The 15,910-nt window shown below is 42.5% G+C and overlaps 1 protein-coding gene across 1 annotated transcript in view; it reads right to left on the bottom strand.

Annotated features, from left to right (window-relative positions):
- Positions 1 to 13,412, bottom strand: part of stk32a (serine/threonine kinase 32A) — a 64,195-nt gene extending 50,783 nt beyond the window's left edge. The window contains exons 1-3 of the mRNA XM_041952532.1: positions 13,328 to 13,412; positions 8,305 to 8,360; positions 6,181 to 6,332 (exon numbers count right to left, since the gene is read on the bottom strand). Of these exons, the coding sequence (XP_041808466.1) occupies positions 6,181 to 6,332; positions 8,305 to 8,360; positions 13,328 to 13,379 (260 nt within the window). The 5' untranslated portion in view covers positions 13,380 to 13,412. The remainder of the gene's footprint in view (positions 1 to 6,180; positions 6,333 to 8,304; positions 8,361 to 13,327) is intronic.
- Positions 13,413 to 15,910: the final 2,498 nt, after the last annotated feature.

Below are 15,910 nucleotides of genomic sequence, written 5' to 3'. Positions count from 1 at the left end.
CCACAGTATTTAGAAGGTGTTTCAATATGAATGAAGTCTCCACTGGCCTGCTGCCACTGCTGTCAAAATGAATTAGAAATGGTACTCATTAAGTTGTCCGTCACAGGTACTCTAGGCGCTGGGTCACAAAAGTTACCCAAGTTACCATTAATGTGACAGAGTATAGGTATGTATGACTAATATGATTTCAAAGAGTCTGTGTCATGTTGAAACTGCGCATTAGCGTCGAAAGTATTGTGCTGAAAATATAACCAAAAACAATCTTTTGCAGTTATGAGGTAGAAAAACAGTGTCATCGCAGATGAGCAGCTGTGACCAAGTGATCCAATTTACACTTTCTCTGTGTCACGCAGTTATTGCAGTAAGTATATAACCCCATAAACAATTAACACCCGTATCAACAACACATGGTAGCATGCTGGTTTGCGCAACTGCAATATGGACACATGCATCAAAAAGAATTAAATACAAGAAACATGAAAATGCATGGGGTTAGACTTGGCAATTTTTTCAGTGTTACATTTTTCAGGCGAGCTTTTGTGAGGATTTTATAGGCTGTGTTTTACATTTATAGTAGCAGAACATTAAGATATTAACATTGTATCTACAGAGAAAGTCATCTAGCGATGTTTCTCAGTCGTCCTATTAATATGCATTGGAAGAGATGTGCTGCTATTTCAACATATTCAGCTGACAGCAGTCTGTTTACTGTATGTCTGGAATTAATGTGCTGCTTGTGCTTCTTCTCATGGTGTTAAAACCAACAAGTAGTATAAACTGCATAATAACATACAAAAGAATAAAGATGATAGAAAGAAGGAAATGGAAACAGATGTAAAAGTGAAAAATAATCAGACAACCAGTGAGTTATTTCTTTCTTTTTTTTATCTGTTTTGACAACATTGTTACGCTGCTGACTGTCTCCATTTGTACTTTGCAGCAGCAATGGGCTGAAAAAGACAGACAAGTCCTCGACTATCTATTAGCAGCTGTAGCTCGATGCCTCGACCAGCATTTCGGGTAGAGAGCAGAGAACAGCATTCGGGCTGCAGATTAGCACCTGTGCATTATGCTGAAATGGTGCAGACTTTTCATTAGCCTCTCTGGCACCTTGCTTGCATCTGGTTTCTCTCTCACTTGCTTGTTCTCTCTTGCCCTTTAGTTGTTCCTCTTTTTCCTCCTCTCTCTCCCTTTCTCTCTCTCTCTCTCTCTCTCAGTCTAATTCTGTCTTTCTTTCTTTCATTGTCTGTTACTGCTTTGCCACACATGCATTTCAATGTGACCTCTTAGTGGCCTCCAGGCAGCCAGTCTGATGGGAGAGCATCCTGCATGGAGCTTTTAGAGGCACAGACACCCCAGGCCACTTCAGTAATGGAAGTCTCCAGACACCACAGGGGCTCAGAAGCTAATGTTGACATGTCCTTACAAAATGTCTTTCTTTTCCTCTCTCAAAGGTAACGATTGTGACCTGCAAAGCCAGACAGTTAATTAAAATAATACAAAAACTGCAGCAATTTCCAAATTACAATAAATTTTTGTTGCTTACAGAAGAGCAATGTTTCAGACACGCACAATTTATTTCTGCTTTAAGCAGATTATGGCTTTTAAATCCAGCAAGGTGGCAGTTCATACCGAAATGTTCAGCAAATTTCCCAGTTTTTCATTACATTACAGTAAGTGCCTAAATAAAGTATTGTTTCCCTTCTTTAAAAGTAATGGTAATGTTGGCAATAATCCCAAACGTCTCCCCTCTATTCATTAAATGTTACAATACAGTATGCTCATATAATGATGTTGGACTCCTTAAGAAGGACTTCATCCCTCTCAGTCACCCGTCCTCCATAACCTGAACACCTTTTAATAAAGTAAATGAACTAAACCACCTCAGTCTAAACTGTAGAGTGATTTCTGTTAATTAACATCCACGTATTGAACGGCCACAGCAGAAAATCCACTTTAGTGCATCTCAGTAATAAAGTGGCTCATTGAGACTTTGTTCAACAGTTTTTGCAATAGCTGTTGGTTACTACACACACACGCACACACACCATCTGACCATTGCCCCTCGCTGAAATGGACACAGCCGGCCAGCCGCTCAGACTGTGACACGTTGGATCGAAGCCGACAGCCCTCCAACCTTTCCCCCACCCCATCTCCCAACACCTCCTTTGACTGACAGCTCCCATCAGCCTGTGTCTAATGCTCCCTGAGTGCACACGCATGGATACACTCTAGTGCAGAAATACTTACACACATCCCTTATAAAAAAAACACACGGGAAATGGATCTCACATGTAAAATATACACCAAAATCAAAGTAAGCTAAAAGTGAGCATATTTTGAGACAATTACTTTTTGTTTCGCTTTTTACTTTTGCAGGTATTTCCACTTATGACTGCAGGACAGTGTTTGATCAGGACGTTTTCTTATTCTCGCCACCCGTGATTCTATGATCTTCCATTTCACTAGGTCACCTTGACATCAAATACTTGACATGCTGACATGCTGCTTTCCGGCGTTTGGCAGTGCCTGCGGTGTTAAAAGTAAAATGAGGATCTGATGTGCACATTTTGCAGATCCACATTGATGCAGTTTTGTACCTTAGGTGCCAGCAGATCTTACTATTGCTTAGTTGTAGTATTAGACTCTGGAATTAAGCTTATTTTAGCTCAGGCCATTCATTCAGAATGTGCCCTATAAGCAGACTATAGTGCCTGCACAGGGCAACATATCTGGTGCACTAGACCTTTTATATTGGATGCTTGGAGGAATTCTATTTAGTTTGTTGAGAAAACCACTGCCTTTGTGAGAAGTTATGTCAGTTGTGTTTGGTTTTCTGAGGGAAAAATGCACATAAATGGAGAATAACACTGAGTGATGTCTTGTTCTGCATAGAAATGAAATGCATTAGTACGATTATGTAATAAATGAGCAGGAGCGGGACTCCCTGAAGCTAGTGAAGCTTTTACTCCACAGTGTTTCAGGTTTTTGTTAATGTACTTCTTCTTTTCCTTCAACAGTTGCGCAATTACTTTTTTTAAGAACAGCATGTTACGTCACAGAAGTGTTTGAGAGGTTAGATAAGAGGTTAGACATGGGAGCTGTCTTGAAATGAAGCGTCTGACAGACTGAAATCTGAGTCATACAGTGAAAAAAGTTGGCAGTGGACATTACTACTCTGTGGCCAAGTTTGTGGAAGAAAACACGGAAAACATATTGAAGATCTATGATTACATTATGTAAATTCCTGAATCTTAGCCCCCCTTTTTTGTATTGTTAGCAAAATTTTGTATTGTTAGCAAAAAATTGAATCAGCAAAAAATTTGAATCACCGAATTTTTGCTAAATTGGGAGGCTCTGTTATGCTTTGCATCAGGCCTAGCTGCCAATTGGTAGAGTCTGCATACAAGGTGAAATACATTGCCAATTAAGTCTTAAATGCTGACCACCACTGTAGTAAAGAGATCAGAAGAAGATAAAGTTCTGAGGGACTCACAACACTCCACAGATCACTGTAATGTTACAATTTATTTGCACTGCTGTTGAATCTTACTGCACTACAGTTCTGTCTGCTTGACACCCCAAACAAATGTGCTACTCAGAGAGAACACATTACACAGCCGACGATCAACACATTCATCACACCAAACAGCAGGTAATTTCAAAAAGTTCTTCCTCTGTGACTTTTATGCCATCAACAAACAAATCTCCTGCAAAAGCCACAGTTAAAGAGGCAGCAAGACCGACAGCTGAATACAGCATCTGATGCTGGATGCCATCTCTCCCCCTCTCTGATTCAGCGTGAGCGAATCTCTGGCCTTTGAGTCAAAGCATTTCAGTGCCAATAAGGGCTCCCCTTACACAGTGGGACTTAGTGCAGTGCATGCACATCAGACTGCCCTAACAGTGCTGGCACATCAGTACACACACTTAATGCCAAAAGTTAATATTCTTCAAAATCAGTAATCCACAGTATACGTAATTGTTTGCATGGAGGGAAAATAACTTGTAGAAAAATGGACGTGTTGTTTTTTGCTCCTGCCTCCAAGTACATTGTTGCTTGGCTGCACACAGATGGACCCCTGAGGTCGTGCCCAGTACCAAGTGCACTGACAGCAAGAGGACAGAAAAGTAAGTGAAGCAGGTGGTGGAAGAGGAAAGCAGGAAAAGAGTAGAAAGGTGAGAGAGGACGAGGTGAATGGAGAGAGGACAGACGAGGGAGATGAGAGGACAGGCAATGGGACAGAAGGAAAACAAAGCCTGGTTTTCTGCATGTAGCAGGCACAGTGCGCTTCCTATGCCTGCAGGTAATCTCTCCCCGTCTCTGACCTTGAGCGCTTACCTCAGGACAATCATAACTTATGCCAGCTCAACACAGTGAGAGAGACAGAAAGAGAGAGGGAGAGTGGGCACAGCGCTGACCCAAGCACATCTCTAGAGGAAATCACCCCCACCCAGTGGGAGTTTACGCTGCCAAAACCATTAACTTCGGACATTTTTTTTTTTGTCCAACACAGCATGCAATCAAGCAAGAAAGCAAGCACTGGCATTGTTTGTCTGATGAGTCTGTGCACTGCACTCCTCTGTATTCCTCTGCTCACCCTCTCTATCGTTTCCCTTTTCTACAACCTCTGCCATCTTTCCTCTCCTCTTTTTACTGTGCTTTTAGTCTCTTTGTTATCATTCCCACCGTGGTGGGATTTAGTTTTATTTCCCTCAAATTAGTAATTAAAAGACAGCTATTGATTCAAAAAGATGTAGAATTAATGTGGGAGAAAAGGGGTAGTGGTAGAAAAGGGGAAGTAGGCGAAAAGAGGACAAAGGGTAGATTGGGAGATTAACTAGCTTTTTCTTTTTGTATGGAGCTGCCTAACCCCAAAAGAGCAACTACCGAACCAAATCAAAAGCAGGAACAATAAGCAACAGTGAAAATACATGAATAAATGTGCCTTGATTTTTAAAAACTGGACTACATGACCATGGCAGTTATTCATCGTCTTTAGACGGCCATCCCCTTCGCTCTGCCTTTCTGCTTGACAGAAAACCAGGGTGGCTTCCTCTCAAAAGCTGCAGAGTGGGAGTGCTTATCAAGAATTAATTACGCCTTTCAGATGGAAACTTAACAAGCCATACTTATCAGGCATCTCAAAAGTACGATTCCTGGTGCTCAATAAGCTCGGGCTTTCAAATTATGATGAATGAGTTGCTGAAAATTACCTGATGAGTCATCTTAGATTAGCGCACTAGAGTTTAAATGAGCTTGTGCAACGCTGAGGGAAAGACTTCCTCAACCCCAAAATGCGGTGAGGCAAGCGAGGCGCTGCCGGGAGAGGAGGGTCGCGCCTGTAAAAGTTGAAGCTCGGATCAACGAGCAAACCACATTTTCCTTTTAGCAGCTTCAAAGGTTGAGATGATGTGGATAGAGGCATGGGAGTGTTCTTCAGTGGACGACACCTCAATGAAGAGCTTTCTTTAATGGCCTCTCTGTGTGCATTCACTGATTTACTGGACAGGATATAATCACCATAAAAATCAAATGGGTGACACAGAGTGCACTGCAAAATCATCCAAATGGCTGCTATGGCTGATGGTGATAGTAAGTGTTAAACGCGAGCCTGTGTGAAGGTGAAGTGGAAATGGAGTGCACAGCAGCTTCTTGTATACATATTTAAAGAATGGAGCTTCTGTCCAAGTCACTCAGTGCTAGATTTGTGGCAGTCTGAGCTTGAATTCAAGAAGTAGCGATAGTCATTTCCTATTAGAGATGCACTGACCCACTTTTTTCAGTTCTGATAGCCTGAATTTGGATATCTGTCGATGCCGATACAATGCAGCACGACTTCCACCCTTCTGAATGTTGGCTTTACACGCAGATGCTGTCTTGCTTTTCTGTGTTATGAGACTAAAATATCTCCAAACCAAGGACATCTTGAGTTGTTACCAGCTCAGTCAGCTGCAGCCTGCCTCATGATGTGAGCTTCAAATTGCATTATTACATATTTATAATTCATAAAAACATCAGGATACGTGGATCTGTCATGTCCATTCAATATCGGATGAATGAATTGCGTCAGTGTCTGCACCCGATACAGATATTGGATCGGATCAGTCCAAAGTCTAATTGATACTCAGACATATACAGTCATACATTCAATATTCGCTAAAGCATTAGTGGCTTACCAGAAGTTGACCAGGAAAGGATGTTCAAGGTTCTGCATGATCTGCAGCTCTTTCAAGACATTCCTCACTTCATTCCGCTCCACGCACTTCAGCTTGTTCATGTACTTCATGGCATACATCTTCTTAGTGTCCTTCTTCTGTACAATGCAGACCTGGTAAGTCACAAAAGGGTAAATTCCTTCATTGCTGTGGTCGAAATTAATACTGTGTTCTGCTTGTGTTTCTCTGTCTTACAGCTCAGTACTTTCAAAGATGTTAAAAGCGACTTATATGCTGCTTTTTGCAAACTTTAACTAGCTAGCACATCATCCAGTATCATCCAACATGATAATATGTGATAAACATCACTGTCCCTCTTGTGCATAATTGTATTATTAAGTGTAGCCAGAAAATAGGGCAATGCATCATTGATCGCTGGTTAATTATGTTGCATATAGACAAATAAGAATTCTGCGTTCTTAGAACATGTTGAAAAAAAACCCATGAAAAATGCTGCAGTAGAGAAGTGTTTTTACCATCATTCATCCATGTTTGTCTGAAGCTTTATTGCTTGAGACTCAAGGGCACATGAAGTGCTTTCGTGCAATAACGAGAAATGTTGCCCGTCTAACAAGGCCGGAAGGAAACTTCAGGATCTCCCTTTAATCTCCGTGATCACAAATTTAATCCTCTCTTCAGACGTTAAACTTTTCACACCGGTGTGTTTTGCATTTTAGAGATGGGAAACATCACATCAGTGTTCATTAGAGCTGCTCGTGCATGTCAATAGGAAATGTGGACATTTCTTTCAAAATTGCATTACAGTGCTTTCAAACAGCACACAGTGTATTAACACCAGTGGAAATAAATACTTAAAATGGAGAATACAACACCTGGTGCAGTCTGGGTAGCTGTCATTGTGTGTATATATCAAACTGTACATGATTACCCCATTTGACGATGCGTATGAAAACAGACACTGTTCTCAATATGCAGCCATGTAATACCCCATATTTATTTGTAGTTGTGCTTGTCTGTGCTTACAAGCGTCAATAAGTCAGTGATTACTGCTATCTAAGAGAGTGATCTGTGGACCAGCTGGCACAGTTAATCAGCCAAACCCTGATCACATCACTCCTCCCATTGAACAGCTTGCCATCTACTGTGATTAGACTGCTTATCTGTTGTTGGACAGAGTGGAGATGCTTTGTGGGTGTGTGCATACATGCGCATCAGTGCGTGCGTCGCTATATGTGCGCACATGAACTGTACACGCTGATGGGAATTACTCTGCACTATATGGCTTAACGGCAAGAGGAAACACGACTGCTATCACCTCAGATTAGTTTCCATGGAGCTGCCAGTTGGTCTCGAGCAAATTACAAATGGAACGGAACATACTAGACTGTATGATGACTACTGACGGAGAGGGGACATGATATATTATTTGTAATATGGGAAATCAAAGGAGATCACGCAGAGCTGCAACGATTAGTTAATCGACAGAAAAATAATCGGCAGTTATTCTGAAAACAGAATAACCATTTAAGTCCTTTTTCGAGCAGAAATGCTGAACTTTCCCTACTTGCAGCTTCTACATTGTGAGGATTTGCTGCTGTTTATTGTCTGATGTGATAGTAAAATCAATAACTTTCGAGTTCAGAGTGTGTGTTGGACAAAACAAGCAATGTGATGATATCGGGTTGGGCTTCAGGAAATTGCGATGGTATTTCTCACTCTTTTTCTGACAAGTTAATAATCTAGAAAATAAACAAAGAGATCAATAATGAGGCTAATCAATAGTTGCAGCCCCAGGATCACATGAAACATGACCTCCGTGATATTTGCATGTATTCAATTACATTGGATGTACTTTTGATATATTTTTTTAACGTTCTGATTCAGATTTTTTGCCTATATGTCTCTTGTGATTTGACAACTTATTGGATAGGCGTGCTCGTTTCACTTGTATTGACTTTTTGTTATTTTCTTTTTGTTTTGCGTAGGATACTAAACTAATTTCCCCTTCTGGAATTAATAGATCGATGTGCTGTGAAGCTGAAACATCCTTGAACACTGTTTCCAACTCATCTCTCTTCTCCTTTGCAGTCTGGAAAGAAAGCACGCTGGCAAACATGAACTTACTTTTCCGAAGCTTCCTTTCCCTATTGCTCTCAGGATCTGGAAGTGGTCGAAGTTCACTGCAAGAAAGAGGAGCATAAAATCTTCTTTTGCCACCAGTTTAAACATTTGAAAGGTTATTGATTTCAGCTTCAAATACACTGACTGTAATGTCAGCAAAGAAAAGAAAGAATATATGCGTAATATGAAAATGTGTTCCAGGTAAATGCAACCTTCTCTAGAAATTGTTATCACTTTGACTCTTTTAAAATGAAAACAAGGTCATTCAGTCATTAAACGGAATAGATGAATGTTAACTGTCAGTACAGTTACAGTAGGTTCACTGTGAGGTTTGCTTTGAGCTCATCTGCACAGTGCACACAGTCAAGCTGAAGCAGATGGAGGTCTCCAGGGCATCCGCAGGTCACTGACTGTATAGCGGAGAATTGAAATAAGCTCCAGCACAAAGACGCCTTTTATGATCGTTGCGTTTTTCCACCAAACAACAAAAGACTTATTTTTAGCTGCCCCTTTTTTTTTTTTTTGCTTGCAGCTCAATATCCTCTATCCTCTTTGTATCATTCTCTCCTCTGCACACTTATTAAACATGCTCACACACACAACCTAAACCAGAGCTTAAATCCCTGTCTCACTCTCCAACCATCAGCAACATTTATCGCCAATTGGAACCGGATGGGGCTGTTTGTTTCTTGCTGCCATGACAACCAGGACAGAAGGTTTTCCCTCTCTGCCGTTTCCCCGAGGATGGAACAGCTGCTGCCCACTCTTTGCACTCTTCTGACCACACACACACACACACACACAGATGCACACGATGCATTCACAATCTTTATATTCGTAAAGTGTTGACTGAAAACATCACCTGCTTCTCTTGCAGCACACACACACTCATTCTGCCTGCAGTCACTAGATCTATTGGATGTGACAGTTAATATTATGCTCTGTTAGTCACGTATCACTGGCACTTCCTCCTCTCACACTATCTGTGTTGGAGTGTTTACACAACCTACTCTGATAGGGACCATATGAAGCCCGCTTGATGATGCACACACACACACACACACACACACATACTGTGCATGCATAGACTTATAGATGACACACACTCCAGATAAACATGGTCATTTTCCTGCTGAGCTACTCAGAGATCCTGATCTGATGGTTTTTTTTAGAGAGACAGCTGTGGTCCTGGACGAGAGGGCAGAAAGAGACATGTAGACGTGCAAAGAGAGAGAGAGGTCGACACAGAGAGACAGGGAGGGGGTGAGATGGAAGCTCATATTTTACAAGAATAATTGAATGAATGGTCGCTGTATTAAATGATGGACACATGAGTAATAGAGCGAGTAATGACTGAAATCTGCACGAGTGGAATTGACACATTGATAGCCGTTCCATGGCTGAACCTAACTGGGGAAATCAACTGCTAGTCAATTGGAATTTGACTGACACATGCTAATCAGTTTGGATTTAAGTAATCACGCTCGTTCAGTTCTTGCACAACCTCTCGAGCCCCCTGCTTGTCTGTACCGTAATGTGACGCAAATGACAGAAATTAACACAACGCAGATCGTCACGGCTGCACAGACACAAAACGAAACTTGAGAACGTTGGAAAAGGAAAACTGAGCTTTTGAAAAGTTAAGTTAAAGTATGACACTGCCATTTTTTCATGTTTTGGAAAATATTTTCACGTTGACATGAAATCCAATTAAAAGACCAAAAACCAACAATGTGCTCAGTCTCTCAGTACTTTTCAACCTCCCTACCGTCTGTTGCACTCAGCCCCAAGCACATTCATTCCCACTGAAGACATAAATCTTTAAAAACAGACCACAGACAGGTAGTTTCATTTTTTCCAAAGGCTGGGTGTTTACCTAAAACAGCTGGGCATCGTGGTTTTAGCAAACTCAAACAGGAGTAAATAATACTTTTGTTGGGGACTATGTTCAGCGGTGGATTAATACACATTTGTTGCCCTAGTGAGTATTTCCAGCAGCAGGATAGTGCATGTGGGATTGACTGCAGTATTCGTGTTCATCATGATAAATATACAGAACAGCCAATGCAGCAGTGTGGCTTATTGATGTTTTTGATTTACGTCTCACTTGTTGCAGCAATGTGGTTGGCTATTTAGCAGGTAGCATTAATGACTCTAAATCAAATCCCTTGATTGTCATCATTCAGTTGTCTGTAAGTGGAGAGCAAATAGATCATGAGTTTGGCCCTATGAGAGCATTTTAGCCAGCTGTAGACTAACTAAGATGTTTTTGTCTCACTTGTTACCAGATTCTGGCTGTGATGCACAATTGCTGATTCAGACAAAGAGGAAGAGATTTAGCCACTGTCCTGTTGTTTAGGTGTTTCTATGTGGAAAACATAAATGACGTTTTCAATTGTGGGCCTACTGTCTCGCTCTGTTTCCCTCTCTCCCTCTCTCTCCCACCTCTCACACAGACGCCTGTAAATCACTTAAGGACCCACCAGCCTGGGAACATCAGCGCTCACGCTGTTGCTCTGACAACTGAAAGAGAACCCATGGGTCCATGTGCCACTGCAATGTGAGTAAAGCATGATCAGCAGTAAACAGGGCCTGTCCATTAACCAGAGGCTGCTGGTTGCACAAAGTGGAAAACGTATGTGGCGCACTCAGAAGCACGTGTGGCACACACATCGTTCTCAGAGGAGATAAACATGTCTTGACAGAGTTCACCTCCATGCACACACTTCTCTGTAAATCAACTAATACGGGTTGAGTATGAGCAACAAATTCTGCATCTCTTTCTGTACTGATACCAGGAAGGAAAACAGTCTGTAAATTAAGTCTGCAAATCATTCTGATTATTTTCTTGGAAAAACAATCATTTGATCATTTACACTTAGAAATTTGTTTTTATTTTAATTGCAAATTTTATTAGAATTTCTTTTTTTCAACAACTTGCTGCTGCTTTTGAGCTAAAATATTTATGTATATTTTAGTATTTCTGCATTTTTTATTGGATTTACTATAGACATTACAAAAATGAAGCGTAATATATCTATATTTGTCATTAAGTAAAATGTGGCTAGAACTGTTGTAACAGTCGATCACAACAGACAGTGTTGTGTTCAGGTACGTATCAGCTGTATGGGCAGTTTAACTATTCTGTGTGTAAAATATGAGAGGGAAATAAATATTTGCAAAACCGGCCTGATGGTGGTGCCACAATCTAGTAATCAAGTAAAACTGCTCTTCATAACTTTCCAACCACTTCTGTTAAGGAGTTTTCACGCTTGCTCGGGGTAGTTTTTGCCTTTTACGATAAAGAGTTGATGCACTGAGTGGCAGCTGGAAACAACTTTTCTGAATAAGTTATGATGTAGCGAACATTTAACCGTCATGACTGATCAACTGTTACTGCTCTGAGAAGAAGAAGAAGAAGAAGAAGAAGAACTCCTACTAAAAACCTGTCTGAATTTGCTGGTGGCTGTTTCTTTAAGGATTATCGGCAGTTTTGTTTCCAGTTCATGACTCCTACTCTGTTTATCATAGCCGTGCATAACGTAGCCTATACACCAACTTCTGACTGAACTTTGCCTAACCTAGTTTTAGTTTCTTTTTCTTTTCTTTTTCATGTCTTTTCAAAAGTCGCTTGACAATTAGATAGACAGCTTTTAATAAATTTTTTGAAATGTCAGCATTTATTAACGTTCACTGTCAAATTAACAAACATGAATTCCACCTCCGCGGCCAATATTACCTTGAAGCGCCCTTTAATGTTCCTGAAGTGTGAAGTGAAAACTCAATTTGCATGTTTATTGCTACTCAGGGGGAGTGAGCGTGTGATGCACAGTCAACATGCAGCGAACCCGGTCTGGCTCCTCCAGCCTCAGAAGGAGAATCCTGCCTGCCTCTGACGTGAGTTTCATCAGCGGGGGGATTTCTTTGTTTCCAGTGAGCGAGGCTCGCTCTAATTCAGAACGATGCGTCTCTGCGTTTGTTATTCCCCTGCCCTTGGTGAAATCGCCCACGCCGTTTTGTGAGGGCGAAGTCGGAAAGGTGCACTGTTGCATTAAGCCAGGGTTCAGAGAAGCTCTGTAATGAGTGACATTTCCAGAGCGGCACTAGATGACTAAGCAGCAAGGTTAACCATGAATAATGATCTCCTCTTTGATAGAGGTTGCCTCCAGTGAAAAAGCCACAGATATGGATTTCATGAGGCTGCGAGGCAGTAATGTGACACAGAAAAAAAATTATTTTAGTTTGCCACACGATAATGAAAAGATATACAAATAAAAGAAAAGTCCAATGATAACTAATGGCGTTTGAATTCTAACCTGACAGATATCACAATTTGCAGGTCCATAAAAAGAAACTGTAGTTAATTGACGGTACGAGACACGCAGTGAGGAAAAACCTGGGAAAGCCACTTCACTTGTGCCTAAATGACTGACTCATGTACACTGGCTTATTTTGAAGTCCTTGGGGTGCAGCCAGAGTGGAATTAATTTCAGAGACTGACTCGGATCAATAAATTCACATTGTATTATCTACTTGCGTCACAAAGAAAAGGGAGATAAATTCAAACCACGAGCTTTGCCAATCAAACTAATAACTCCCTTTGAAGCTGACCTTGATGGTGATCGGTCTGAAAGAATTTAAGATAACAGTCTGGCAACATTCAAGCGGTTTGCAATAACAATAAATATTTACCAGTAAAGGCCACAGGAGCAGGGGTTAGATTTATATTGGGTTGAGAAAACAAAGTCAAACTGTAGCTACAGTTCAGGGAATTCCTCTTTTCTGTTGCTGAGGAAAACAAGTGGCAGACCTAATCAGCATTACATCAGTCCAACCATTTACTGTAAGTGCTCTTGATTTTGGCAGGTAATAGGAATAATTTAACCCATTAATAAGGCTGCAGAAGAAATGGAGACCCAACTTTTTTTCACCTTTCCTAATGATTTTTACCAGATTTAACCCACAAAAGTGGCAAAGCAAAAAGAAGGAAAGTGGAATAAGGATTTTGGGATGTTTCGGTACTCACCCTCGTCTGTGTCGTCAGTGACCGGAGCCTTGCTGGACTGTCCGAGCCCCATGGCTGCTCCTCTTACAGATTCTCCTGTTCTGCTCTCCCCTTAGCTCAACTCAGCATCCGACGGCCTCTCCCTCTGAGACGACTCATAGCCTGCTCACACACACACACACACACACACACTTTTCTCTTGGTCTCACGTGCCGGACTGCTCAATCCTGACACACACATACGCTGCAGCTGGCTCGCTTTTGCTGACTTGAACAGGTCCCGTCTTCCTCTCAATTCTCCACCTTGACACAACCGCACATCATTGCACACACACACAGTGGAGGGCTTTGGGGAACACTAAAGGCACTGAAGCACTCACACACACACACACAGGCAGAACCACTAGAGTGTAAGTTTCCTGTCTATCCTCACTGCTGTTCAGATGAACGCAGGCAGACGGACGACTCTTGCCGGCCAGGAGGAGGGTGGGTGATGTGTTAGTGGCTGTGACCCTCTGTTGACTGAGAGTCTAACCTGTGAGGGGAGGCAGGAAAACATGACACCACCAGGAGAGGGAGGGAGGGAGGAAAAAGTAGAGAGGCAGAGCCATGAGACATGAGCAGCTCCTGCACAGCGTCTAACCATCAATGAAAAGACAGACATAGACAGTAAGATTTTAAGACACTGAAGGAAAAACACACTTCTAAACTTAAACTGCAATAGTAGCTGGACAGCAGCGACATTAATGCTAATGATGATTAGAAATGAACAGGTCCAAACTCTCCGGGTGATGGAGAGGTCTCCTTCCCGCTTCCTTCCCTCCTTCCGTCATCTATCATGCATCAGTTATTTAATTTTTATACTTTAATCAGAAAGTCCTCCCAGTGGACCATCGTCTGCGGTGCATGCGTGATGAATGGCATGATCCGTTTTCCCATTAAGAGAACTAAATTGGAGGCTTTTGATTTATAGTTTGCTGCTGTTGTGTACTGTAAATGGAATCCCCACAGTGTGCCCTCTTCAGGACATGAGCTTTCATGACTTGCCAGGTTTTGCTCCACCAGTAGAGATAGAAAAGTCTGCTGCCTCATGACTCGTAAACTCGTAAATGTGAGCTCAATAATTAAATCCTTATTGAAAAAGTGTAGTGCATCATGTGTGCATCTTGCAACATTACAGCCTCATCCCATAGGGAGCTGGAGCGTCAGGAAGGAAGTTTTTAATGGCGTTAATATCCTCCCATCATCCTACAATATTCATATCCCAGCTTTGCCATGTGGTCCGCTGTAGCACCCTTTCCCGCTGAGTGACAGCTTGTCCCACAACAGCGTCTTAAAGGAGGAAGAGCGACTGACCCGAGTTAGGAGATGCGTTTGAGCGATAAACAGGCAAACTTCAAGTCACCGTGGCAACATTGAATCCGCCGGGGGAAATCCTTTCATGGATGTCATTCTCAGACCGCGCGATAAGGTCACCCCGGCGCATCTGAATATCCCTCTGGGGATAAATGAAATACTCACAAACTAGTGCGCGGAGCCGCAGTGCTGAGCACCCCGCAGAGGACATTGTGCTCGGAACCCTTATCTGATCAAACGGGAGAAACATGCGCTGACTGGAAAGTACCCCCCCCCCCCACCCTCACGCCGCCTCCCCTGCATCCATGCGGGGCAGCTGTGGGCACCTACCTCTGAGCTCCGCCGGTCAGTTGAGCATAGGAGCATTTCCAGCCCGGTTTGCTGCAGACATGCAAAGCGACGCGGGAGCAACAGTGCACCTCCAAAGCATCACTTGTCCGGTGTCGGGACGACGACGCACCGGGACACCCGTCACCCAAAAAAAAAAAAAAAGATAAACACAAAGCGAGACTTGCGGCGACGGAGTGCAATGCGAAATCCCTTGTTTCTGGAGGACAAAGGGAGCAGAGAGTGGGCTTTAAGGGGGGAAACTGCTCGGCGCGTTGCACTGATGAGCGACTGACCTCCACATCGCCGCCTGTGCAATGCGCTGGCCACCGCCGTGCGTCTGGAGAGGCACGTTTCATAGGCTGATCTGCTGTCGCTGTGGGCTTTCCCTGGCGCTAATATTCATTCATCACTCGTAGGGGGGGAAAAAATGAAATAAATAAAAGTTCAATCTCCTCATTCATTTTCAGAGAGATCCCGAGCAGATCACGCCTGAAAATCTTCAGTATGTTTTATATATTGACTATGGCGCCTGTCACAGCTACAAGTTCACTGTAGAGTCAGTTGAGCACTGCAGAGTCACCACAAGCCTGCAGTCATTTGCTTTTGGGTTGTAGCCCAAAATGAAGAATAAAAACACAATGACCGACCACAGTGGCCGCCTGTGCCCCTTTGTATTAAAAATGACCTGCTCTTTTCATATCGTCACTTTAAAACATGCACCCCCTCATAATACTCTATTTATTATACTTTGTTTATGTCTGCAGGGAATTATTTTTCTCTCTCTCTCGTCGACACCATGTCAGAGGTCATGGTTAGCTTCAGAATAGCGCCCCCTAGAGCTCATTCTGGCTAGCTACCTTGCTTAAAGGCACTACAGCAAGGCTTGTTCAACCTGGCGGTCCCCAGGTGACAGAGTCTC

The sequence above is a fragment of the Chelmon rostratus genome, chromosome 14, assembly GCF_017976325.1.
Source record: "Chelmon rostratus isolate fCheRos1 chromosome 14, fCheRos1.pri, whole genome shotgun sequence".
Taxonomy (NCBI): Eukaryota; Metazoa; Chordata; class Actinopteri; order Chaetodontiformes; family Chaetodontidae; genus Chelmon; species Chelmon rostratus.
The sequence above is the reverse complement of the archived record's forward strand: the minus strand, read 5'-3'. Positions and strand labels throughout refer to the sequence as shown.